Source organism: Equus asinus, chromosome 19 (genome assembly GCF_041296235.1).
Source record: "Equus asinus isolate D_3611 breed Donkey chromosome 19, EquAss-T2T_v2, whole genome shotgun sequence".
In the NCBI taxonomy this organism is placed as follows: domain Eukaryota; kingdom Metazoa; phylum Chordata; class Mammalia; order Perissodactyla; family Equidae; genus Equus; species Equus asinus.
In genome coordinates this window covers 20,344,518-20,372,302 of record NC_091808.1, presented here as the reverse complement: position 1 = coordinate 20,372,302, position 27,785 = coordinate 20,344,518, and the positions used below count along the sequence as shown (strand labels likewise).

General features: G+C 49.7%; 1 protein-coding gene and 1 pseudogene across 5 annotated transcripts; one reads left to right on the top strand and one right to left on the bottom strand.

Moving 5' to 3' along the window:
• The first annotated feature begins 110 nt into the window (after nt 1-110).
• On the top strand, nt 111-17,076 carry LOC106838436 (C-X-C chemokine receptor type 2-like). 5 transcript variants are annotated; one of them, XM_070489763.1, is made up of 4 exons: nt 182-346; nt 3,850-3,956; nt 5,790-5,872; nt 12,803-17,076. In XM_070489763.1, exon 4 carries the CDS (start codon nt 12,828-12,830, stop codon nt 13,890-13,892), a length of 1,065 nt encoding a protein of 354 aa, XP_070345864.1. In that variant the 5' UTR covers nt 182-346; nt 3,850-3,956; nt 5,790-5,872; nt 12,803-12,827; the 3' UTR covers nt 13,893-17,076. The 5 variants fall into 5 exon arrangements, with proteins under 5 accessions (XP_014708001.2, XP_070345864.1, XP_070345866.1 ...); XM_070489765.1 differs by lacking the exon at nt 3,850-3,956 and having other exon boundaries at nt 188-346; XM_014852515.3 differs by lacking the exons at nt 3,850-3,956; nt 5,790-5,872 and having other exon boundaries at nt 111-346.
• On the bottom strand, nt 8,241-12,791 carry LOC106838437 (large ribosomal subunit protein uL11-like; annotated as a pseudogene).
• Nucleotides 17,077-27,785: the final 10,709 nt, after the last annotated feature.

Here is a 27,785-nt window from a genome sequence, read left to right as displayed (position 1 = left end):
GCCCAAGGAGTCTTATGCAAGTTGGGTGTCAATCACCAGGCACTCAGTTGTGGTGCTTCTGAGAATACTGTTTCAGAAGAAGCCTGGGCCCCACTCTCCGACAAGGCCATTGGCTGCCCTACCTGGGCTCCAGGGCGGACTTTGTGGTCCCCAAACACGCACGCATGCTGTCCCATCCCCTGTGCCTCACACAGACTGCCAGAGCCTCTGCAGAGGTTGGGCAACCCTGCGGCTCTGACCAGAGCCTGTGGACTGCTGCTTGGGGTCAGGACCGCCCAGAGTTGCATCCCATTGCCATCGCATGGAGCAAGAGTTTTGCAACAATAGTTCCTGCTCTGGAGAACGGGTGAGAACTTCTCCTTAGCAAAGGCAGCAACAAGGTGGGGGGGCGGGGGAGGGAGGGGGTTGGGGCAGAGCTGGGGCTCCCGGAGCAACCAGGGCAGTAGCATCCCCCTACCCTAAAGGGCAGCGGTCCCTTCCCGAAGGTCAGAATTGCTCATATACTTTCATTAGGGCAGGGTTCCTGCTATGGCAGAAGACGTCATATTCTAGCAGGCACTCCAGCATGCAGTTCAGAACTGCCTGCTGAACTGACAGGGGAGAGGGGACCTAGCAGAAGCCTATGTTCAGAGAGGAAGCAGGATGCTCCCGGACGAGAACTCATCGGAAGGAAACCAGGGGCCTGGAAGGAGGGAGCTTGACCTTCTCCCCTGTTGGAAGGGATGGAAGGGCAATGCTGAGGACCAGCCTCTAGCTCTGCCCCCTGAAGAGTCCCCACCAAGTCCCATGGAGAGCACAGAATCCCCACAAAGACATTGGAAGAGTTCGTCAGACCCCAGCGACCCTCCAGCAGAAGGTTCCACAGGGTCCCCAGAGACCACCCCCCCACACAGAGCATGGTTCTGCAGGGGGGCCAGTGCTTCAACAGTGACACCAGGGCACATGTCTAGCACAGCAGCACCCAGAGGAGCACGTGGGAGACACCCCCAATAGACTCCCCCAAATTCCTGAGGAGCACTTTGCAGGGGGTTGAAGCCCCGCGTGGGCACACAGGGTCTGAGCCAGTTCAGTCTGATTTATTGTGTTTGATGGATTTTGCCTGTGCTCATGGACTGGGGATGCCCTGGGAAATTTGCGCGACATAATTATTTCTTTAAGTTAGATGTCACTCGGATGCTCCAACGTACCTCAGTTTCCCCACCTTGTCGACTCACTGTGCTCAACAAAATGGTATTAAACACCTAGGATATGCCAGACACTGCAGTTGGTTTGGGGAAAAAGAGATTATACATATGTATAGTCCCTGCTTTTAAGAACCTCACAATGGGAGGGAGGAAGCAGCCAAGCAAGCGGATGATTGCGAAACCCGTTCTTAAAGCCCAGATAGAGGTGAGCCCTGGGAATGCAGAGAGCACGGAGATGGGGCCAGAGTCCTCGGAGAGGACAACTGGGCTGAACTGGAAGGAAAAGGGAGAGGGGGCCAGACCGAGAGGGTGGGGAAGAACATTCCAAGGAAAAGAAAAATGCCTGCCAGGCCCCAAGGGAAACCAGAACAGCTCTTGGGGGAAGTGCGAGAGGTTCCCTGGGACTGGAGTTAAGGGCCCAAGGGGGTGTGGCCTGCGTGATGAGAGGAACCAGTTTTGTTTTTCTGAGTTTTTGAGACTTTTAAGGAACAACTTTTGTTTTTCCAAGTTGCTGCCAAGGCATTTCACAGTATGACAACCCTGCTCACATCCAGAGCCTGGATGTTTCCATAAGGACCTGAGCTTAGGATTTTTGCCATGAATTCCCACTTTGCTTCTCCCAGGGCACCTTTTAAAATAGCCACTTAGGGGGGCCGGCTGGTGGTGCAGCGGTTAAGTTTGCACATTCCGCTTCGGAGGCCCAGGGTAAGCCAGTTCGGATACCGGGGTGGACATGGCACCGCTTGGCAAGCCATGCTGTAGCAGGCGTCCCACGTATAAAGTAGAGGAAGATGGGCATGGATGTCAGCTCAAGGCCAGTCTTCCTCAGCAAAAAGAGGAGGATTGGTGGCCAATGTTAGCTCAGGGCTAATCTTCCTCAAAAAAAAAAAAAAAATAGCCACTTACGGGCCTGCTGGCACAGCAGTTAAGTTTGTATGTTCCGCTTTGGCGGCCTGGGGTTCGTCGGTTTGGATCCTGGGTGTGGACATGGCACTGCTTGGCAAGCAATGCTGTGGTAGGCGTCCCACATATAAAGTGGAGGAAAATGGGCACGGATGTTAGCTGAGGGCCAGTCTTCGTCAGCAAAAAGAGGGGGACTGGCAGCAGATGTTAGCTCAGGGCTAATCTTCCTCAAAAAAAATTTTTTTAATTAAAAAAAAAACAGCCACTTAGAATTGAGCCCACAAAGGGTTAGTGACTGTCCCAACCACCTTCTATGTAGTAGAGGCTGGCTGCTCACTCCGTCTCCTGCTGCCCGAACTGAGAGGGAGGACTGCCCTTCTCCTGTCTCATTGCACCCCCCACCCTCTTCTGGGATCTGAAAATAATAAATCTTGTGACTCTGCTTCCTTTGGGTGGGTGTATTTAATCGATCAAAACGACCCCATGGGTTTCAGTTCCCCAAAGTGGGAGCTCAGATGGCGAGGGAGCTGCTGGCTGACCCCGAGTTCGTGGCTTGTGTGCCCTCATTCAGCAGATCATAATCTGCATACTGTTAATTCAGTACCAGCTCCGGCCTCTCCACACAGCCTGAGATGAGGCTGGAGAAGTACACAGGGCCACCAGGAGCCCCGGTCAGGAGTTTGATTCTGTCTGAGGGCGACGGGGGTCCTTGAAGGGTTGTAAGAGGAAAAGGGCATGACCCAGTTCATCCTGTAGGAAGATGGGTGTGGGAGCAGAAAGGAGGGTGGATTGAGGAGGGCAAGGCGTGAGGCAGAGAGCACCGAGAATGGGAGTCGAGCAGCGGCTGTAGCTGTCGACAGGGCCGAGCTCCATTCTTAGTGCTTATAATACAGACGTTTACAGATGCCGAAACTGAGACCCAGTGTGACTAAACTTGCCCAAAAGTCTACAACCAGTAAGTGACATTGCTGGGATCCTAACTCAGACAGCCCAGCTCCGGACTCCACAGCTATCACAGCCGTTCCAGCAGTTTAGGAGAGAGACGGTGGAGTGTTGCCTGTCCCTGTCAGTGAAGGGGAGGAGGAGGAGAGACCCTAGAGGGAGGTTAAGGAGATAGTCTCTGTGGAGAGGAAGAGCAAGGAGAGCATGAGAGGTGTGCCCGTTTCCGGCTGGGACAGAGGACCGGAATGGAAGATGCTTGGGAGGAAGAATGCGTGCGTCAGGAATATTCCATGAGACCGATTTCCTTCACATTGAGTTGGTGACATCTGTGAGACTTCAGGGGGGAGCTCAGGAGGTAATTGCATGTAAGAGTTTGAGCTTAGGAGAGAAGTTGGGAACCATGGGTGTAGGAGACACTGGCACATTTGAGTGGAGGCTGAAGCCCAGGAGGCCGGTGGGCTGGCCGAGGGAGAGCAGGTAGAGAAGAGGACCCAGGCAGACCCTCAAGGAACCACCATAGTTGAGGAATGAATTGAAAAGTAAAGCAGTAAATGTGACCCAGAAGAGAACGGAGTCAGTGGGATTAACCGATGCAGAGATCCGATAAGGTAAGATTTGAACAGCAACCACTTCAACACAAATAAAGTTACAAAGCATAGCACAGGCTGGGAGAAAGTATTTTAACATATTTGACAAATATGAGAGAGTACGAGTATGTAGGGTCACAGGACCTTTCCTAAACTGATGATGGGAGAGTAAACTGGTACAGCCCTTTTGGAGGGCAATGTGGTAGTATTTATCAAAATTTAAACATCCACAGATATGGCCCAGCAAAATCACACTGAAGCTACAAAAACACTCATCCAAGTTCCCAAAGACCTACATCCAAAGATGCTCATGGCAAGAACCTAAATATTCATCTATAAGGTAATTACCAAACAAATCATGATACATCCTACCATGGACCACTATGTCGCCCCTGAAGAAAGTGAGATGGATCTATGTGTACTGATGTGGAATAGGTCTATGATATTTGGTAAAGTGCGGAACAGTATAACTCGTTAAATATCATTTTTATTAAGGAAGGAAAACATGTCTGACAGTCATGTGTCTCCTAACAATGTTTCTGTGAAGGACAAACTGCATATATGATGGTATTCCCATAAGATGGGTGCCATCTAGCAAAGGCGTGTGGCAGGCTGTGCCATCCAGGTTTGTGCAAGTGCTGTGGAGAGGAAGACGTTTTCCTCTAACCTTCTAGGTTCTTCTGGCTGGTCTAAGGATTAAATTGACATGAGACACATTAACAAGAGAAAAACAATCGAAAGTTTAATAACATGATATATGGGAGAAACCCAGGAAAACTGAGTAACTCACCAAAATGCCCGAAGCCCTGACCTTAAATACCACGCTCAGCTAAAGACAAAAGAGGATGTTGGGTGTGGGGAGAGTCAGATTCTTTAATGGGAAGGCAGGCAATTCACAGGCAGGTGAAAAGGAGCAAACGTTTGGAAAACAAGTGTTTGGCCGCACAGAAACAGAAGAACACAGAGGGGAGCCCAACCAACAGGCTTGTCTATGTTCCTCCCCGTCCACCACCCAGTTCACGATGCTAAGGTGACAGGTCAATTCCGGAGAAAAGGTTTTTGTCTGAATTCTTTTAGGCAGTTAAGGAGGAAGCACTGAGGAAGACTTTCTGAGTCTTTTGTTTCTTAAAAATAATCAGCCTAAAATAATCCTTATGTTAAGAAGACACATTTTGGGGTGGCAAATTTTGTTCCCCTTCAGTACGCTCTATGATGTTCACACAATGCCAAAATCGCCTAACAATGTGTTTCTCAGAAAGTGTCTCCATTGTTAGGTGATGCATGGGTGTATATGCGTGGGAAAAGTCTGGAAAGATGTACACCAGATATGGGTGAACAGAGGGACGAGAGGGAATCTGTCATGTTTTGCTTTATATGCTTTTGTATCACCTACGTCCTCTACAATATGCATGCTTTATTTTTAGATTAAAGCAGTTCTATTTAAGAAAGGCTTTATTGGGTTTAGCAACCCAGAGGTCATGGGTAACCTTGGCAAAAGCTGTTTCAGCAGAACATGGGAAGGAAGCCAGTTGCAGTGGGTTAAGCAGAGAAGAGGTGGTGAAGTGGGGACAGCAGCTGTTCTCTGCTTTGTCAAGAAGTTTGCCTGTGAAAAAGAAAGCACGGGAGAGCAGTAGCGAAAGCGGGTGGAACAGAGGGAGGGAGAGAAAGGCAAGCAAGTTGAAAGAAGGAGATGTTTGAGGGGCAGGGGGCCAGAAGGCAGGATCCTCAAGGATGTGAGAGGCAGTGGGCCCCAGAGCCACGTGCAGGAACCCACCAGAAAGAGGAGAGACACTTCTCACGCAGACCCTAGAAGGAAGGAAGAAAGCGTGCACGCGAATTCAGGCAAGTCTGTCGGCGGGCACTGGGGTTGCCTGCATCTTCCTCGTCAAGAAGGAGGTGCAGATTCAAAAGGCTCAGAGGCAGAGGTGGACTAGGCCAACTTCCACCTTCAGACCGGCAGGCTCCTCCAGAAGCCATTAGACAGGAAGGCGTGAAAATCCCAAGCACCCACGGTAGAGTGGCCAGGCGGAGCCTGGAGTCAGAGTCTCAGGACAGATCTCCCTGCTCCTCTGTGGGAACACCTCCCCTGGTGGGCCTCCTGGATTTCCCCCTCAGCAGCTCCAAGTCAGAAGTTTCTCCACAGAGGCTGCTTCACTTTTTTCCTGTCCAACAGCCCTGACTGCCACCACACCCTGAGTCACAGCGGAGGTATCAGTGGCTGCTCCAGTCACACCAGCAGCTGTCAAGCAAAAGCAGGTAGGTGAGCTGTTTGCTCTGCGGGCTGGGGGCGGGCATATTCTGATGGAAAGAACTTGGAAGCTCCAGTCTCCTCCTCTGAGTCCCCTGAGAACTGAGGTGATGAACTGCAGAGGCCGGAGCTAAAGATGACTGTCTCCGCCCAGACAGCACAGTGCAGGAGAACTTCCTGCGGTGATGGCAGTGTTTGGTACCTGCACTGTCCAGTACGGCAGGCCCTAGTCCGCTGTGGCTGTGGAGCCCTTGGAATGGGGCCAGTATGACGGAGGAGCTGTATTTTTTATTTTATGTTCATTCACTTAAATGTAAGTAGCGATCTCACTATCCAAGGCCCAGAGAGAAAAGCCTGGTCCACACTCGCTCTGACCACTAACGGCAGAGCCAGGACTGGATGCTGCTTCTTTATTCGCGCCTGCATCCATCCGCCTCTGGTGGGCTCAGTGGAAGCAAAATCAAACTGAAGATAAAGAAGTGGGCTAGTTGGAAAATGTCAGGTCTGGGCTCTCCTTTCTACACCTTGTTCAGTTGTCTGGGATAGACAGGCACCTAACAGAGCTCGGAAACCTGAGTCTGGGATCCGGTCCCATGTTGCAGTGGGCAGAATGCAGGATTTGAGGTCAGGTGAAAAAAACTCTCAAAACCCAGCTCATCTGCGTCACTCTAGGTAAGTTGCTTAACTCCCAGAGTCTTAGTTTCCTCATTTAGAAAGTGCCTACTTCATGGGTTGTTGTAAGGATTAACGCTACGAATTCTGGAAAGTATTTTTCCTGGAAGCTAGACCCTGGTCGACACTCCCCATCACAGCCAACATGACTGTTGTTATCCAGGTCAGAGCAAGTTAAGATGAAAGTCAGCCTGCAGGCAGGTCCGCTGCCCTCCCTTGCTGGGGGATGCAGTGGGGAGGCATCTGCTGTTAGCTGATCAACTATTGCAGCCGTAATGATCATGAAAATAAATGCCGACATCGCACTTCACGTGTCTTAAGTGCTTTACGGGTAATCCCTCATTTCAACTCGGCACCACCCCATGGGTTAGATTCCGTCATCCACCTCAGTTTACAGATGAGTAAACTGAGACTCAGAAAAAAAGGTCACTTGCCCAGAGTTGCTCAGCTTGCAAAAGTTCTTAACCGCTGCTCCCATCCACCTCTCTCTGTGTGTAATGAGCCTCCGGTTTTAGCATCCCCTGGCCAGGAGTCCTCGCATTCTTCTCCAGCATGAGGAAGAGAGGGGTTGACACAGATGACATTTGCTGAACAGTTGGAGTCAAAGGTTCTTCCCCTGGGGAAGGCAGTTCGGTGCGTCTGCGTGGGCTGTGAGCGCTCCATGGGGCAGGGGGTGCCAGATGCAGGAGGCTAAGGTGAGGAGTAGAGCAGGGCATCAGGCGTTGTTCGCTGGGTGGGAGCTGGGGAGGGAGGGGGGACTCGTGTCCCCTGCTCTGCCTGTGTTCATCCTTTCAATGGTAATCAATAGTAAATGGGACAAAGTAGGTTCTTAGTGTCACTCAACTCTGTTCTCAAAAATGTGTTTGGACTTGGGTGGGATCTTCACTTTTACCAAAAGGCTTTCTTTCCAAACTGGATGGTCTTGGGGGTGGTAGTTCCTGCAGACCCACCCCCGAGTGAATCAGCCGAGAAGGAACAGTGCCCTAAGAGGGCCTCGTGGTCACAGCAGATGGCTGGGGAGTGAAACAAAAGACAAGGAGAGGTGGAATGGGGCTCCCATGCAGGTGTGGGTTTTCTCAAAGAGATGTGGCTTCGAGAAGGAATCTGTGGGGCTCCTTAAGGGTTCCCGGGGTGGGTGGGTGGGTGGAGACAGGAGGCGTTATGTCCTCGGACAGAAGCTTCCAGACTTGCCCAAAGCTTAGGTTCCATCCCGGTTGTCTTAATCAGCTGTTCACCTAGGAGATGTGAGAGATGCTCAAGACAAGCAGAGCGTCTGGATAGTAAGCACGGAGAAGCCGGGGCAGCTGGGGGGTGGGAGAGTCAGACAGGTTGCTGGAAGAGGCTGCTGAGATGGGGCAACGATGAGAGGAATCTGTGTGCTCCTGGGCAAACCACTTCCTTTGTGGGGGCCTTGGTTTCCTCATCTGTGCAATGGAAAGATTGGTTAGAAAACGCCACAGGTCCTTTTCCAATATGAACTCCACCAGTCCCTAAAACGACTGGCGTCAAAGAGCTGACCTGGGAATTAATTATTCAAATTAATCAAAAGCGTCTGGCACCCTCGGGGGCTCCACCCCAGCATTGGGCAATCTAATCCACGCTCACTTCCTCCGCCGAGCTCTCAGCGCCGCGCCCTCTCAGTCAGGCAGCTCTGCCCTCCTGGAGGCGGCCTACAGGTGAAGAGCCCAGAGTCCTGGTAAGTCTTGAAATGCCCAGCCCTCCCCTCGCCCAGCACCACTCTGTTCTCTGTGCCCCTTGACCCCCAGCCTCCGTTAATCCCAGCATCTATCCCCTCACCTGGGTGGGCCTCGCCCACACCCTCAGTCTCTTCATTCTCTTTCATTAGGCCCCCCTCACCCCCAAAAGAGACCCTCTGCCTCTCTTCCCTATGCTCTCCTTCAACAACCACTTAGGGCGCCTCTCCGCCCGCCTCCTTCCCTTCCCCACCCGGCCATCTCTCTCCGCTTGGGCCAGGACTGGGGCTGGGGACTGCCACACACTGCGGAGTCCCCTATTGCATTGTGTTAACTGCAATTATGTGCTGATTACATTTATAGAGAGAAAGGATACTGGAATTGCGTTAAAATGATGGTTTGAATTTTTTGTCGTTGTTGTTCAAAAAGATTGCCTTAAATGTTTGGGATCTTATAAATGTCCCCATACTACAGCATTTTCATGAAATAAATTAGAGTCATCCAGTCTATGAAGTTTCTGAACTGCCATGAGTCATTAAGGGGCTGGCAGCTTTGCTCATTGAGGGAACCTCCCGCTTGGTTATCGAGAACATGACTGGGTGGTCGGTAAGCGTCAGCACGTTCAAGGGTGTTCCTGCAAGGTCTGTCTCTTTAATTCTGGAGCAAAAGAATAGCAAAGAAAGCAATGCACAAAACATCAAATAACAGAAGTGAACTATATACAGCTTGACTTTATGATAGCTCCAGAACTTAGCTTACAAATATATTTAATATATGAAGTGTGATTATTTTTCTTTTTGGTGTCAAATGATCCTGTATTGAAACATTTTCCTTTGTAGTTCCTGACTAGCTGGGCATTCACTGCGTCACTGTCGATGTCATCTATGATGTCATGAGGGTGGCAGCCGTCAACATGGCAGCCCACAGACTGGGCAGTCCTAGGATCTCTTTACTGGTTCCAGAGAGTTTTCTAGGTACAGATGGGTGCTGCGTCTGTCAGGCAATGTTGACAGTCTCATCAAAAGTGGTTTCCACTGTGCTTAGTGTTTTTCTGCTTCTTTCTGTCTCTTGGCGCTTCCTTGAGCCCTTTGATGATCGGAACAGAGGCAGAAGGTACCACCTCGTTCTGGGCCTGTCTCTTCTGAATGGTCAGTTTCACTGTAACCCTCAGACCCTTCCAATCACCAGTTGCTTGGTGATGTCATCACCAGCCTTTATGGAGACAGACCCAGGGGGCCAATCTTGGGGGGCAGGGCAGACATGGAACCAACTCCCCCCACCCCACCCTGTGCACCTCAAGTATAAGACTTTGATCTCATTGGGATTGGACTTAGGTGACATGGTGGAGGTAGCTGGTGTCAGAAGAACCTGGATTCAAGACAATTGAAGAAAGTTGCACCTTGGCCTCCTCTGAGCTAAAAGTCAAAAGCTGAGGTGTGATTTTTCTTAAGAAGCAGGTCTGTAGACTGAAAATAGTTCATGGAGCCATTCACACTTAGCTGGAATCCTGGATGCAGCATTCATAGGCTGTGTGACCACAGGCTGGTTTCTGAGCCTCTCTGTGCCTATCCTCTCACAGGCTAATCATATCCACGTGTAACGATCGAGGGAGATGACGGAGCTGCGAGGCACAAAGCAGATCTCAGATATGTCATCTCTCTTCCCTTAGTTTCTCCCTTTAACTGTCAGAACATCCTCTCCAGAGACTGGTAAATTAAAAAACAACAACAAAACATTCTCCCACCAGTGGCGGGCGGTCATTGCCTGGGCCTGGTTCTCTTTCCTGAGTTCTCTGCCTTCTGTCCTGACTGGCATGGTTGCCTTCTGGACCCTGAAGCTGATCCTTCCTGCCAGGGAGTGCACATTCGCCCCCAGCACAGCCGAACACTGATTACCCAGCAGCAGGACTTCCCTGTGAAACACGCTTGGCTGCTGGGGCAGTTTCTGTGGCTGCCCCAGCCTTGCCCTCTCACAGCCGCTGCTCAGGAATGTGGCTTCTGCTTTCCACGGGCTCAAGCTCTCTGCACCTGTCATGCTTTGCACCCACTCTCAAAGGTGGGTCTTCTCTTAGGTCATTTGTTCTCTTAAGAGCATCCCTGATCATCTGCTGGCAGAGGTGACCGCCTGACTTCATTGAACATAACCCTGGGCCTCTGAACAAACTTGCTCGTGACCGTGGGACTACAGAGCCAGTGACTTCCAGCAGGTCTTGCTGACAACACTGGCTGAGCCAGCTCTACTATCTGCCTCTCCCACCACCACCCCATCCTCCTGGCCAGACAGGGCCCCACCCTCCTCATCATCGCATCTTCCTAGGTTCACGGACTGATGGAGCCTGCTTTATCTGTGTTCTCCCTGTGCTGAGAAGGCGATTTATGCAGCCCCCATTCAGTTAGGGAAGAAAGGAATACCTTCCCAGGAAGGCAAAGCCTATGAGGTCTATCACTCTAGAGGAAAAGGGCATTATTTTTCCAGTTTCTCTTAACCCATTCTCTGCTACACATGATTGACAGTAACAGACTTTCTCCTGCTAATAGGAAAAGCTTCCTAGGACTTTTGTTGTTGGTGGTGTTGTTGTTTTAATACTTGTATTTGCTTTGCCAGGCTATATTCCTCTAGTTAGTCTTTTTGTAAATTGAGAGATAATTCACACACCATGAAAGGCACGCATTTACGGTGCACAACTCAGCGGTGTTTAGTATACACACAAAGTTGTACAACCATCGCTACTGGTGAATTCCAGGACATTTTCATCACCCCGGAAGACAGCCTGTGCTCATTAGCATCTGCCCGCCCCCCAGCACCTGCCAATCCCAGTCTACTTTCTCTCTTGACCTATTTGCCCATTCTGGACGTTTCACATACATGGAATCATACAGTGTGAAGCCCACTGTGTCTGGCTTTTTGTCATGTGGAATAATGTTTTCAAGGATTGTCCGTGTTGCAGTGTGTGTCAGACTCCACTCCTTTTTGCGCTGAGAAAGATTCCATCGTGTGTGTGCACCACCCTGCGTTTATCCTCAGTTGATGCGCCTTTGGATTGGACCCACTTTTTGGCTATCAAGCTGCTGTGAACATTCGTGTACAAGTTTTTGTGAGGAAGGACGTTTTCAGTTCTCTTGGGTACACAGCTAGGACTGGGATTGATGGGTCATATGATAACTCTGCGTTTAACTTTTTGACCAACTTTCCAAGGCAGCTGCACCATTTTACATTCCCACCAGCAATGTATGAGGGGTCCAATTTCTCCACATCCTCATCAACATCATTATTGCCCATCTCTTTTTATTATGATCACTCTAGTGAGTGTAAAGGAATTCCTGAGACTTTTAACTCTACGTTTTTTTCTTGAACACCGGGTTTCACTTTGAGGTGGGTTACAGACTTGCCTGTGGTCAAAGGATGGTCATACCTTGTTATAAAGAAATGCCTGGGGGCGATTAGGCACGTGTGTGTGTGTGTGTGTGTGTGTGGTGATGGATTGTAACTAGTCTTTGGGTGGTGAACATGATGTAATCTACACAGGAATTGAAATATAATGATGGACCCCTGGAAAAAAAAAGAACTGGCTTGATATAGTCTGTGGTTCAAAAGAAAGCTAATTCAGTAGCTGGTTTACTTTAGTTTACTTCCTCTTTGAAAATAAGGGTAATATTTCAGAGTGGCTGCAGCTTCCCCTAGAAGCTTCCCCCTGCAACAAGGGCAGAGCTAACGAGAGGTGGGTTTACCTGAGGTTGGTCTAGGGCTGCTGAGGAGTCAGGGATGGCTGAAGGCAGGCACTGGCAGGACAGGAAGGGGCCCCACCAGGACTGAAAAGCCACCAAAACAAGAATAGTGTGTCTCCACCTGTCTCTTCTGCCCCCTGCTGCCCTTCCCCCATATGCTGTGCTCCCCGCTGCACAGCAGAATGGGGCTGCCCAGAATTCCAAGATAATCTGTTATATTGCCACCCACTTGGACAATGAGTCCGTCAGCCACCTGCTTAGGATTTTTAATATATTTTTTCGAACCACACAAATACTCCCAGAGCAGGGCTCCTGCATCCTGAGACTGCACGCTGCCGTGGCTCAAACTTGTTTTCCAGAACTCTCCTTTTCAAATAACTTTCAGAAAGGTGGACAAAGGGATTCATCTCTCAGCTTTATAGTCAAACCTGGATCTTTTTCTGGGGCTTCAATGAGATTGCGGGCTTAATGCCCCAGATTGAGAACTGAATGGTACCTCGTGTTTCGGACATTAAATTCAGCCTCAACAATGAGAGATGCTCTCCAATGAGAGATCTAGACAACACGTTCTGTAGGGATTATCCGAAGAGAAGTTTCAACACTGTTTGGGGTGATGGCGATGCCATGGATAATGCTAAGAACCTGTCTGACTTTGAAGGGACCCATACTCTTTTTTGAAATGTACCATTAATCCTAAATGTGTCTCATAACCATAGAGCCCCCACCACTTCCTGAAGCAACAGTTCCTTCCAGGTAGTGTACAAGCCAGCACAGAGAGGTTCATTGGCAGACAGGCTAGAAGCTGGGGAGATGTTATTCTACAGTAACACTCATCTCTCTTCTCTAGGCCAGGATTTAAGTTCGCCTCCAGTATGGGAGAATTTAACTTTGCGAATTACTATGATGAAGAGTTCAGCAATTACAGTTACAACACTGACCTGCCCTATATTCTACCGGACTCGGCCCCATGCCGGCCAGAAACTCTGGAAATGAACACATATGCCCTGGTCGTCATCTACGCCCTGGTCTTCCTGCTGAGCCTGCTGGGAAACTCCCTGGTGATGCTGGTCGTCTTATACACCCGGGTCAGCCGCTCTGTCACTGATGTCTACCTGCTGAACCTGGCCATAGCCGACCTGCTCTTCGCCTTGACCTTGCCTATCTGGGCCGCCTCCAAGGCAAAGGGCTGGACCTTTGGCACAGTCCTGTGCAAGCTGGTCTCGCTCCTGAAGGAAGTCAACTTCTACAGCGGTATTCTACTGCTGGCCTGCATCAGCGTGGACCGCTACCTGGCCATTGTCCACGCCACACGCACACTGACCCAGAAGCGGCACTGGGTCAAGTTCATATGCTTGGGCATCTGGATCCTGTCCTTCATCCTGGCCCTGCCTGTCTTCCTCTTCCGCAAGGCCATCTACCCGCCCTATTCTGGCCCAGTCTGCTACGAGGACATGGGCGCCAACACAACAAAATGGCGGATGGTGATGCGGGTCCTGCCCCAGACCTTCGGCTTCCTCGTGCCACTGCTGGTCATGCTGTTCTGCTATGGTCTCACCCTGCGCACGCTGTTTCAGGCCCACATGGGGCAGAAGCACCGGGCCATGCGGGTCATCTTTGCTGTCGTGCTCGTCTTTCTGCTCTGCTGGCTGCCCTACAACCTGGTCCTGGTCTCAGACACCCTCATGAGGCTCCAGGTCATCCAGGAGACCTGTGTGCGTCGCAATGACATTAACCGGGCCCTGGACGCCACCGAGATTCTGGGCTTCTTCCACAGCTGCCTCAATCCCCTCATCTACGCCTTCATTGGCCAGAAGTTTCGCAACGGACTCCTCAGGATCATGGCCATCCACGGCCTGATCAGCAAGGAGTTCTTGGCCAAGGACAGCAGGCCTTCCTTTGTGGGCTCTTCTTCAGGGAACACTTCTACCACGCTCTAGGGCGCCCCGCCCCTGTGGCAGCCCCTCAGGGCTCCTCCCTTCCCCTCAGCATCCCATTCCAAGCCTCACGGCCACTGGCTGCTCACAGTCTCCGGGTCAAGGAGCCGCCATCGTGGCTACAGGAAGTTCCGAGGCCACGTGCTTCCCGGATGCCCACTGTGTGGCTTAGAAAGCCTGCCCTGGTGCCCCTGCCCTGCCAGAATTGCTGTGTCTGCTGCCAGAGCTCTGTCCGCCCATCCGCTGAGCCCACAGCACTCTGTCTTCTGGGACATTTGAAAGACGTTCTTTCAAGTGACTACAAAACCTTCCTGCCACTGGGAGCCATCAGTGGTGACACCATCAGTGCCTCCCCAGCTCTCCCTTTGCCGCCTGCTCGCCTGGTCCAGCTCCCTTGAGAGAGGCCGAGAATGACAGATGCTCACTTTCCAAGACCCCGTTAAGCTAGGAGTGGCCGTATCACCCCGTTCTGACTAACAGTGTGCTGGTAAACCCCTCTTCTGGGGAAAATGTCCTGATCTGCAGCGTTCGCCAAGTTCCCTGGTTTAAATGCTGCCACCATGGCCATTTGAAGGGTGGTGGTGTTTAGCAATCAGCTCACAAAATTCTAGAGAATGTAATAATCTGCTTTCCTAAGCAGATACAAACTGGCTTCAACGCACCATTGCTTAAGAGGAAGCCTGCTGGGGCTAGGGGACTCCTAAGAAATATTCCTGATTAAAAAGAGAGATACACACACACACATATATCCCTGGTCCTTGCCTTTGAATATGGTTATAGAGTATGATATGTGGAGCTGAGGCAGCCACTTTGTGACAATGGGGCAAAAAGCCCAACATCCTTAGACTGATGGAGCCAGAGGATCAAAAGAACCTGAGAATAAAGAGCCTGGAACTAAACCTAAGCATAAAGGGTCAAATGATTTTCAATAAGGGTGCCAAGATTATTCAATGGGGAAAGGATAGTCTTGCAACAAATGGTGCTGGGAAAAGTAGATGCTCATATGCAAAAGAATGAAATTGGTCCCTTTCTTTACACCATATACAAAATTAACTCAAAATGGATCAAACACCTAAACATGTGAGCTAAAACTATGAATCTCTTAGAAGAAAACATAGGGAGAAATCTTCATGACATTGAATTTGGCAATGATTTCTTGGATATGACACAAAGGCATAGGCAACAAAAGGAAAAATAGATAAATTGGACTTCATCAAAGTTAAAAACTTCTGTGCATGAATGGACACTATCAACAGAGTGAAAAGGCAAACCACAGAATGGGAGAAAATATTTGCCAATCATGTGTCTTATAAGGGGTTAACGTCCAGAATATATAAAGAATTCTTACAAGTCAACAGAAAAAAAAATTAAAAAACAATCCAATTCAAAAATGGATTTCTCTTCAAAAATTCTTTCTCCAAAGAACATATACAAATAGCCCACCACTAATAATTAGAGAAATGCAAATCAAAACCATAATGAGGTCCCACTTCACATCCATTAGGATGATTATTATCAGAAAAAGAAAAACAGAAAATAACAAGTGTTGGCAAGGATATCGAGGAACTGGAACCCTTGTACAAGGCTGGTGCAAATGTAAGATGGTGCAGCCACCGTGCACGACAGCCTGGCACTTCCTCAAAAAATTAAACATAGAGTTACCATATGATCAGCAATTTCCATTCTAGATGTGTAAGCAAAAGAACTGAAAGCAGAGACTCAAACAGATATTTGTCGGAGTTCACAGCAGCATTATTCACAACAGCCGAGAGGCGGAGACAATCTAAACGTCCATCCACAGATGAATGGAGAAACAAAATGCGGCATGTCCATGCAATGGAATATCATTCACTCCTAAAGAGGAATGAGATTCTGACGTATGCTACAACTGGATGAACCTTGAAAACGTCATGCTAAGTGAAACAAGCCAGTCACTTATATTGTTTGATTCCACTTACACAGGTAACTAGAACAGTCGAATTCAAAGAGAAGAAAGTGAAACAGTGGTTACCAGAGATTGGCGGGAGGAGAAAATGGGGAGTTGTTGTTTAATGGGTACACAATTCAGTTCAGAGTAGTGAGAATGTTCTCGAGCTGGACAGTGGTGATAGTCGCACAACAATGTGAATGTACTTAATGCCACTAAATGATACACTTTCAAATGGTTAAAATGGTAAATTTTATGTTGTATATATATTTTACCACAATTGGAAGCAAAATCCTAGTTCCAAAAAGGTGAACTTTAACCACTGAATCAACCCTGGAACCACCTACCTGTAACTTCTTATTAAGAGAGACAATTAAATGCTTTTTTGTATAAACCACTTCTAGGTGGGTGTTCCATTACTTGCATTTGAACTGCTACAGAGATTTCGGGCAAGGGTGAGCAGAGGTCCTGAGAGAGGGGCTTTACAGTCAAGCCATCCCTTTGCTGTTGTTGGGTCCACAGAGAGAAGGATGGAAATAGAGAATATGGCTGGCTTTTCTGCCTCCTTCATCCCCAGCCCAAGCCTCTGGCCGCTGAACATGCATCATGGAAGGGAATGTGTCCTGGGACCATCTAGTGCCTCTCATGTCCTTGGGTGGAACGGTAGTCAAGAGCGTCAAGGGTGTGCCAGCCCTGATGGCCTAGCGATTAAAGTTCGGTGCCCTCTGCTTCAGCGGTTGGGGTTCTAATCCTTCGTGGAACTGCACCACTCGTCTGTCAGTAGCCATGCTGTGGCGACTGCTCATGTAGAAAAACTAGAAGGACTTACAACAGAATATACAACTACGTACTGGGGCTTTGGGGAGGAAAAAAACAGAGGAAGATTGGCAACAGGTGTTAGCTCAGGGCGACTCTTTCCCAGCCAAAAAAAAGAGTGTCAAGGGTGGATTTAGAAGCGTCAAGTCCACCAAAGCAGCCAGACTGGGTAGCAGGAAGTCAGAGAGCTCTGCTGAGCTCAACCAGCAGCTCCCAGTACACACCTCCCTTCGTTGCTCCCCTCTCCCACCCAATACACACACACGCCCATCGTTCAGGGTTTGACAAAGGGCAGCCGTGCAGAGTGGGGAAATGATTTATAATATGTCACCCAGACAAAACAAAGGACTTGACTCACTCCTTCAACAGTACTTGTGGAGTGTTAACTGCTCCAGGGCTCTGGGATTTCACAGTGACCAACGCAGAGAGGGCCTTACCTTGCAGAGCTCCTGGTCACAGGGCTTGACCCTGAGCAACCTCCTAAGGAAAGAAGAGAGCACGGGGAACTGAACTTCACAGTCCCCCAACTTCCCCCAGGTTCCAATCCCCTTCGTGTTAACAGCTGTCTGACCACGGAATCAAGAAGATGGCAGCCGTGGCTGTGAAAGAGGCGTCTCCTGCAGGGCAGGCCAAACCTCCGAGCCAGAGCGCTCAAGGGGGCAGATACCGACCACTCCCAGCTCATGATAGTGCTTTTCCTTTTGCATCCAGCAAGTAGGATTAATTCAGCAACAATAATCCCTGTTCCGTGCTGCTTCTGTGCCAGACGCGGCGCTGAGCCCAGGCTCCAGGAAGACTGTGCTGCTCCGGCCGAGCCTTCAGAACAGCTTCTGATTCAGCAGGAGGGAAAGGCGAGGGAACATGTATTGACCAGACTCCTGAGTTGCCAGAGGGCCCAGTGGTGTCCTGACTGGGCAGTGGAAGGACCAGACAGCTCCTGAGAGGAGAGGACCATGGGGGGAGGAGACAGACCAAGTCTCACGCTGGGTCTGGGACGCTGCGCTTTCTTCCTTGAACAAGGACTAAAGGAAACATTCTTCTCCAGGGGAAATGAGAGGCTGCAATGAAGCCAGAAGCAAGGAGGCACACCCTGAGCTGTTCTTACGTGAACTCTGTTAGTAGTTATTCCTCTCTCTCGCTCGCTCTCTCTTTCTGTCTCATAAAGACAGTCTTGGCACAAACAATCTTCTAGTCAAGCCGTCACTAAGACGGGGCAAATCCGGGGCCTGTCTTTGAGCTGTTGATTTCTCTCCTCCCTCCGATGTTTCCAGGCCCGAGTCGCCCTGTGTCAGGGCCCAGCACCTTTCTGCCTGGATCTGCCTGCTCAGTCTGCACCGGCCCCTCTTGCATGTTCTTTGACTTACGTAACACCACCTGTGTTGTCTCTGTCCGCCGAGTTTATGCCGTCTTCCTCCACCACAGCCCCTCCCTGGTCTCTGCAGGATGACCTCCCTTTGTTCACTAGGTGGGGACAGCTTCCAGTCTCTCTTGGGCGATACAAAGAAGGACCCCAGTTCGCATGTCACGTTGAAACTCGTTGCACATAGACCCACATGGAGAACCACACCCCCATGCATAGGCGAGCCAGAGAGGCCTAGAGACCCCCCGGGCCGACGCTTCAACATGTAAATGAGGAAACTGAGCCCCGAGCAGAGCAACTGGACCAAAACCTCGTGGCTGGACAGAGGCAGAGCTGGCGTAAACATTCCTAGTTCGGTTTGTTTTTTCAGATACTTGCTTTTCTAATGGTGACATTTCAGGCACCTTAGAAATAGACGGGAAAATATATATTTGAACTTCTCAGAGCAGTCCTCTCACAGGGGTCAGGCCCGTCTCCTCCTCAGCACCTAGACTCAGCCGTGCCTGGTGCTGGGGGCATCCGGGTGTCAGTCATCCGACAGCGGCAAGGGCAGCTGAGGCTCAGAGGTGCAGTCCGTGGGCGAGCAGCCTCAGATGGGCCACCCTATTCTGAGCCGGCAGGCAGCACAGTCAATGAGACGATCGGAGCCCAACACAAAGTGCAAAGACAGGCAAAACTACACCCTCTGTTGAGACACATGCTTTACCACACCAAGTCCAATTAGAAAGCAGGGCCACTAGGAGGAGCAACTCCTTACAGGGATTGTACTGGATGCAATTGTGGAAGCTGGTTGAATAGTCTAGGGCAGGCTGTGGTCTTCGCTTCTGCTGCTGGGTCCTGAAAGTGGCAGGGCAGACAGGGGAGGAGGAAAGATGCACACGAAGCAGAGAATACTACTGGGTATTTGTCCAAAGAACATGAAATCACTAATTCAAAAAGATATCTGCAAGGGCCGGCCTGGTGGCGCAGCCGTTAAGTTCTCACATTCCACTTCGGCGGCCCAGGGTTCGCCGGTTTGGATCCTGGGTGTGGACCTACACACCACTCATCAAGCCATGCTGAGGCAGGCGTCCCACATATAAAGTAGAGGAAGATGGGCACAGATGTTAGCTCAGGGCCAATCTTCCTCAGCAAAAAAAGGAGGATTGACAGCAGATGTTAGCTCAGGGCTAATCTTCCTCACACACACACACACACACACACACACACACACGCCCAAAAGATATATGCATATCTCAGCTTTATTCACAATAGCCAAGACTTAGAAGCAACCCCAGTGCCCAAGAAGGAATGAATGGATAAAGAAGAAGTGGTATTTATACACAATGGAATACAACCCAGCCATAAAAAAAAGACAAAATCATGCCATTTGTGACAACATGGATAGACCTTGAGGGTATTATGCTGAGCAAAATAAGTCAGACAGAGAAAGACAAATACTGTATGATTTCACCAATATGTGGAAGATAAACAAACACATGGTTACCAGAGTGGAAGGAGGTGAGGGGAGGGCAAAAGGGGTAAAGAGCCGCATATGTATGGTGATGAATGGAAACTAGACTATTGGTGGTGAGCACGTTGCAGAAACTGATATTTAATAACATACACCTAAAATTTACACCATGTTGTAAGTCAATATGATCCCAATAAAATAATATTTTTTAAAAAAGCGGAGAAGAGTGAGGACAAGCTGGAACCTGCGAGGACAGACTGAGACCTGTGCTGGTCTCACGGCCTCCAAGTTCAACACGGGGCCGGATGGCCCGCTGGCGAAGCTGAGCCGGCATCACGAAGGTCGGCACACACCTGGCTCGGGAACAGGAGGGGCTGCGGGCCCAGGTGCTGGCCCCCGCCAACCAGAGGAGCCGGCAGGTAGCGAGGGCGTGTAACAGCGTCTGGTGCCCTGCGCTGACCATCCGGAGCATAAGGAGACGGCAGCTTCTGCTCACTCGGCCTTCCAGATCTCACCCAAAGTCTCTTCCGGCCAACGCCAACCTGGGCCTACGCCAGGAAAGGAATCTGGGGAGACAGAGTTCCAGCTGCACTCAATTGGTCAGGACGAATCTCTCACACAAACATAAGTGCAGACTCTAAAGAAAAGGGATGGTTACCACAAAAGTTTGGATGATGTTAATCGTGGTTTCTTTATTCGCGGTTTCAACCCATCAAGGAGGAGCTCACTGGGGCTTTTGTGGGTCCTGATAACATTCTCTTTCTTTCCCCAGATTACAGATACCTGTGATCCATTGCACTGTGATCCTTTCTGCTATAAACACAAGTTTTCTACAATCTGTAGTCTACGCACTAGTCACAATAAAAATGCTTTTAGTCGTTAAAATAAGGGGAAAACTATGAAGAAAGTTATCAGAAGAACAAAGGGACAACTCCAGTCGTTTGGAGGAGCCGCTGCCAGGAGTCAAGCAGAGGCGTCTACATCCTATAGTTTTGGGTCAGAATCCACCAGATTAGAAGACAGTTTTCTCATTCACTATTAGGAGAGTAAATAGGTACAATGTTTAGAGAAGGCAATTAATCTTATCTGTTTCAGCGCACACACGCTCTGATCCAGGAATTACACTTCTAGAAATCTACCCCGTAGAAATACCCACACAGGGGGACAAATGTGTACAGGATGTTCGTCACAGCACTATTTATAAAAGTCAAAGCTTAGAAACAACCTGAATGTTCATCGCTAGGGAAATAAACCATGAAGGTGCATGCGCATTGGGATGCATTGAATGCAGTGGTTTAAACGCAGGTGAAAAACACGATGCCAAGTGGAAGGAGCCAGAACAGAAGACCATACATCGTGTGATTCCATTGACAGAAGATGTCCAGAAAACGCAAATCTATAGACACAAAGCAGATGAGTGCTGCCCAGGGCTGGGGCTGGGAGCAGGGAGCCACTGCAGACGGGCGCGAGGGGTCTTGTAGGGCTGATGGAGGTATTCTAAATCTGGATTGTGGTTATAGTCATACAACTCCATAAACTTACTAAGAATCACTGGATCATACACTTAAAACAGGTAAATTTTATAGTAAGTAAATTATATCTCAATAGAGCTGTTAAAAAAAGAATCTTAAAAAAATAAAGAGGTAGTTATATGAACGGACTTAGAAAGATCTTCAAGAAACAATGTTGAATGAAAAAGGAAAGTAGATCAGCATGTGTAGCAAATGGCTTATCTGTTTGTGTAAAAAACATTAGAATATATATGGGTTTATAAATGTTCAGAAAAAGACCTGGGAGGATACACACCAAGCTTTTAATAGGAGTTACTGTTAAAGAGACTTTGAGGATGGAGTAATATTCGTGATTAATTCACACAGTTTTGGATCATTTCAATTTATTGGTTGGGGTAGGATTTTTCTCTTTTTTGTTTTTTTTTTTTGAGGAAGATTAACCCTGAGCTAACTGCTGCCAATCCTCCTCTTTTTGCTGAGGAAAACTGGCCCTGAGCTAACATCCATGCCCACCTTCCGCTACTTTATATGTGGGATGCCTGCCACAGCATGGCTTGCCGAGCAGTGCCATGTCCGCACCCGGGATCCGAACTGGCGAACCCCGGGCTGCCAAAGGGGAACATGTGCACTTAACTTCTGTGCCACCGGGACGACCCAGGATTTTTCCAGAAATGAGGAAACTAAGGCCTGATGGTCTGTACATGGGGCCTGCCAGGCCGGCATGGTATAGGCCTCCTTATGGACAGGGAGGCTGGGCTTTGTGGATATGCCCGTGTCTATGCCTTTATATTTTCTCATTGAACCGTATTAGTCTTTTCTTTTCCTTTTTCTTTATTTCCTGATAAAATTGCTTTTTGAAAAACACCTCAGTCTCAAGTGAGTTAAGTAGTAAGGGGCCAAAGAAGAACTCGGAAGCATGAAAGGCCCTGGAGCAGCACTTCTAGACGTGCTCATGTTTCAAATAGGCTCCTTGCTTAAAATGCAGCTTTGAGGACAACCCCCGAGTGGACGGGGTCCTGGCAGGAGCCACGTGGACACTGGAGCTGGGCAAGGAGAGAGCTTTATCAAGTTCATGAGAATTGAGTAAAGGGACCTTTAACAAAAGTCGGAGAAGAAGTTTGGGGAACGTAACCAGCAGCAGTGCGGTACCCCAGGCCAGTCACTGTTGGGAGCTGTTACTGTCCCTAGGCCTAAGGGGCGAGGGGAGGGAGCCAGGCCAGGAGCCCAGAGAGAAAGCTGCATGAGGGGGCCGCCTGACAGGAGCCGACCCCAGCAGCCAGCAGGGACAGCTGGGGGAATTCGTGCCCTGACCTGAAGCCTCTGCCCGCTGATGCCCTACCAGGGTTCCCAATGGCTGGGCTCAGAAAGCAGAGGACGGGGGAGCCACCGAGGCAGTCCACGTAGGTCAGCATCCCAGGGCACAAAGCAGGGGAGACAGAGGCAGAGGGTGGATCTAGAGGAACAAACCAAAGGCGTCCAATTCCCCACCGCAGGTCAAGGTTAGGGTAAGGTGAGGGGTCCTAGTCCTACTGAATCTGAGTAGCTGAGGGTGGATCCTGAGGATCTAGAGCCCAGAAGAGTCTGATCAAGACTCAATTTTAAAACCCACTGACCCAGAAGCCATGGTGGCAGAGCCCCCCACACTGGAGGTGAGAAACGCCCTTATGGAATTAGAATTGTTCGTGAGGGTGATTCTTTCCCTTACAGGTATGTATCCTACTTCCTCTCTCTCTCTCCATGTCCACTTCCAGTCGCTAAGACCCCCCAACTCCTGCTGAGCCCCTTGCTAAAAGCAAGGTGGTCTTGCACTGGAGCCTTCTTCTGGCGGTTCCACCTGCCCAAGGTGGAGCAGACGTGGGGATGGGGAGAGGGATGTGGGGGGAGCCGAGATCACTGCCCCAGCTCGGAGCCCCGCCCCCAGCAACTTCAGAGACAGGCGCAAGGCACCTTCCCGGAGAAGACACACCACTGATTTCCCAACAGAGCCTTATGAAGTCTGAGGTCAGCCATGTTCCCCTGACCATAAACAGCAGGGCCAGCTTCCTAACAAAGCTGGCTCGGCTCCAAGCCAACCCGGAGGTTGGGTCAGACTCTTGATTCCCAGTGGGTGGTGCGTCCAAGTTTTTTCTCTGTTCCACTACAGTAGTAATACCAGCCAGCATTGCTAGGGACTTTCCTGGATGTCCAGCATTATGCTGAGAGATTGACTACACTAGATGCACAGCTGACCACGGCCCCGTGGACACCTCTGCTGCCTCCTGCCTACTTCCACGCCTGCCCAAGGGTCCAACAACTGCCGAAAATGCCTGTGCAGACTCCCAGGGAGCTTCTGGAAGGCTCAAGGGTCTCAGTGTCACCGTAGCTCCCAGGGACCAGGGTCAGGGATGCACAAGACCCTTCTGTTTACGGGAAGATTCTGGTAATTCAACTTAGGGCATACACATATAATATGGAAGCTTCCTCTCACGTCGCAAGGGAACCTAATTCTCATCAGACTGACAGCAGGACTCGTAAGACTGTGCCCGTGACCTTTTTCTTCTAGTACCTGTAGATAAAGATTCAAAGGGGACAAAAAATGAAAATAGAGACCCAGAGAGTAGTCTTAAAGTTACTCCTTCCTTTAGTCCTTTATTGTTCAAAGCAGGGAAACATGTGGAGCGGGTTTAGTGGCAAACGTTGACATGAGAGATTCTTGTCTGAGCTTTTAATGCCAAGAAACCTTACACCCACCAGAGAGGGGTTTTAGACTTTTTAACAGCTGTATTGAGGTGTAACTGACATGCAGAAAAAACTTGAGCTATTTAATGTACACAATTTGATGAATTTGGACCTTTGAAAACACCCATGATACCACGACCAGCATCAAGGTAATAAACATATCTGTCACCTCCAAAAGTTTCCCTGTGTCCCTTTATTTCTATTTTTTTTGTTTTTTGCTTTTTGGGACAAGAACACTTAACATGAGATCTACCCTCTTAACAAATTTTGAAGTGCCCAACACCCCATTGCTAATTCTAGGCGCTATATTGTACAGCAGAGTTCTAGAACTTATTCCTCTTCGAGTCACATTTTTTTATCCAGCAGATTAGAAAAGGTTAAATTTTTTTATTGTACCAAAGTTAGCGAGAAAATGGGGAAGTTGAAATTCCAAACACTGTTTTTGTAAGACACAGAGAGATGTTTTACCTAAAAACATGAACATAAAGGACGTGTTAAAAGAAGAACTCTACCAAAAGGTGGTGAAACGAGGCATCATTTAAGTAGCAAACATGAACAGGGAAGGATGGGAAGGAAGGTATCGAGCTGGACCTTGAGGCACCTTAGCCGCGTGGAGGAGGGCGTAGCCCAGGGGCCGGATCCCTGCACGCACATCCCGACTCTAGCCAAACTCTTGAGCCTCAGGTTCCTGCTCTGCGAAACGGGCTAATTCTAGAATCAGCCTCCTGGGGTAGTTTTAAGGATTAGATTCGCCAGTTAATGCACATAAAGCACCTGGCCCGGGGATAGAGCACGGTAAGCTCTCGATAAATGTTAGCTTTCAACATTTATTGAAACCTTTCATTTTGTTCCAACTTCATGGACGTAGTCATCGGGGCTACACTTTATACATAGCAATCCTGATACGAAGTCCAAGTGAGTTCCTAACTACAGTGACCGAAAGGAGCCGACGCTCAAGGCAGGAGTCCAGTGAGGAGGCTGGAGCAGAAATGGTGAGGGTCTGGGCCAAGGCATGACAATGGGGTGGAGGTAAGGGGGTGAGTTTAAGGGATCTTTAAGAGCGAACCAGCGGGACTTGGTTATCAATCAGATGGGCTGGGGCAATGAGAAAGAGGAAGGGAGTCCAAAGGGGTTCTTCAGTCCTTCAGGGATTCTTCAGCTTGAACAAAGAGCTTGAAGGAAGCAGGTTAGGGGGAGAAGATGCTGGCTTTCATTTTGGACTTAGGTGAGGGTACAAGTAGGAGGTCATTCTCACAGAGATGGCAGATCATTAAAGCCACGGGAGGAGACAATATCACCTAGGGAAAGCAGGTAATAGGGAAAGGGCAGAAAAGAGAGGCGAACGGGATCTGGAAGAATGTCAGCATTTAAAGGACTGAAAGAGGGGGCCCAGCCCGGTGGCATAGCGGTTAAGTTCCTGCGCTCCACTTCAGCGGCCTGGGGTTCTCTGGTTTGGATCCCAGGTGCCGACCCACACACCGCTCATCAAGCCACGCTGTGGCGGTATTCCACAAAAAAAAAATAGAGGAAGACCGGCAACAGATGCTAGCTCAGGGTGAATCTTCCTCACCACAATAAATAAATAAAGGACTGAAAGAGGAAGAGGAGCCGACCAAAGAGACAGGAGAGAAGGCCAAGACGCAGGAGGAAACCAAGGGGCCAGGGAAATAGACCTACAAGAAGGAGGAAGTGTGGTGTGTGGGGAAATAATGCTCTCCCACACTCCCGGCAGGGGTGGAAATCTGACTTCCTTTCTTCTTCCTGAGCTCTTTCTTTGTTTACCATCTGTGTACGCACACCCAGTAAGCCAGCTGTGATTCAGCACCTCAGGGACCAACCTCTCTGGACCTTCTTCCCACCTGCCCCTTGAGGCTACTGGGCCTTCTTGCCAAGCTGGCCTTCACCACTCTGCCAATTCCAGCCTGGCCACCTGGAATGGGATGGAGCCAGTCACCCTGAGCGTGTTCCATGCAATGCCAAAATCTCCCAGCTTTTTCCGTGGTCACCCCTGGCCCCATCTCCCTAACACTCGTCCACAGGCCAGAGTCCAGGGGCCAAGGCTCGTCTTAACACAGCGTCTACTCCCACTGCCCCAACTTCTGCAGGCCCAGGGGCTTTACTCCTGCCCCCAGGGATGAGCTCGTTCCCTCAAGGGCCCTTGACCCTCCTTCCTCTCAAGTATGCCCAAACTCACGTGAACCTCAGAGTGGGCCAGGGCACGTTCCAGCTGAGACTCTGCTAAACATCCCTCATGGCCCTTCCCAGGCTGGAAGCGCCCTTGGAGCGGTAAGACTCAGACCCCGGCTGCAAAGTGGAGCAGAGAAATAGGACCACGGCTGGCATGGATGTGGGGTCAAGGGAGGGCTATTATAATATGGGAGCTTGTACACTCATGGGAATAATCCAGGAAAAGAGAACAAATGGATGTTGGAGAAACATGGAGGAAGGCCGTGATCCCCTCTCCAAGCTCTGTCTTTTCATCTCAGAGCAGCCCCAGGCCTGTGAAAGTGGGGCGTCCCAGCATCCTCGTTAGCTCCCTGGCCCTGTGACCTCATGCAGGAAGCACTGGCAGTACAGTTAGAGGATCTGGGTTACTCGTCAGTTCTGCCACTGACTCACCCTTCCAAGCCCCTCTGTTCCGGCGGCAACGTCTGCCATTTGTCAAGGCCCGAGTCTCTCCCGAGAGCCTGGCGTACTTTACCTTCCTTTCAAGGAGACAGGGGTTCAGAGAAGTTAAGCGACTTGCTCAAGATCATACAAGCCAGCACAGACCGAGAGCCAGCCCCACTCCAGCCCCCGCGGCCCTCACCCCACCGCAGAGCTGCTCCACGAGCCAGGGACAGTCAGCCCTTGAGTCAGACTCCAGTGGCCACTTATCTGTGCTGTGTCACCCTGGGCGAGGTTCTTACTTCATCTCCTTGGGCCGCATTTTCCTCCTCTGTAAAATGGGGACAATAATAATTCCTACCATGAGGCCTTGGTGAGCCGTAAATGAATTAATTCACGTAAAAAGTGCTTTCCACAGTCCCTGGCACAATATTAAGACTTCAATTATCCGCAGATAATAGTTATTAATATCTGTTGATTCGGATAATCAAAGACACACTACACACATAAGGACGTAGACAAGGGTTCTCCTTATGTTGCAAAATCTAAACTAGAACTCAGGAAAAAATTTAAAGTAAATTTAAAAAAAATAAAACAAAATAGAACTTGGGGATCAAAGTAGCAAAGTCGCAAGACTGGGTGGGGCAGAAGAAGCTTATCTTTTGCTGCCTTTCAACAATTCTTTTCTCTTCCTTGCCTAAAAGCCCCCTGGACTCCACGCTGCTCCTCGCTCTCCTTGAGAAAGCGCTCCGACACAGCAGAGTCTCGGAGGCTCCTGTGTCCAACGTGGGGCCGCGTCAGCGAGCGCCACGCTTCCGTGGCGAGGGGCTAAGGCGCCGTGGGGATGGGGCGCGGGTGTCTGCTTGTGACCTTGAAGGCTCAGAAAGAGAGGATCTTCTGTGCAAGAGAAGGATTTCAAGACCAATCCTCATCCTAGGCTTAATGATGGAAAGAAAAGCATTCTCCCCATCCAAAGGTATTTGCCTGTTTTCCAAAGGACCTGCCTCCCCGCTAAAGGAATGAATTGCTGACGGACGAGGGAGGAAGGGTTGGAAAGAGAGGAGGAGGAGGGAGGAAGGAGCAGAGCGGGGGAAGGAGGCAGGCATCTCAGGAACTCCTCACGTTAGACTTGGTCAGCGGCTGCCTGGAAAGCGTGTACCAAGAAACGACCTCCTGTGAAGCACCCACCTACCAATAACCGTGACCTGAGCAGATAGAAGATTCCTATGAATCTTGTGTCTCACGTGGAGCTATGGCCTTATTTGTACATGTCCTAGATGCTTAGATTTACGGCATCTCTTCTTAGAACTGGAGCTTACCTCATCAAACCTCATTTCACAGAAGAGGAAACTGAGATTCGGAAAGTTTATGTGAAGTTTCGAGGTCACACAGCTACTCAGTCTTCCTTTTTCTTTCTTTTTTTTTTTTTTTTTTCACTAGAAGCATTTATCCAAATCTTCAGATTCGGCTTGTGGTGCACGAGGACCCCCAGATCGATCTCTCT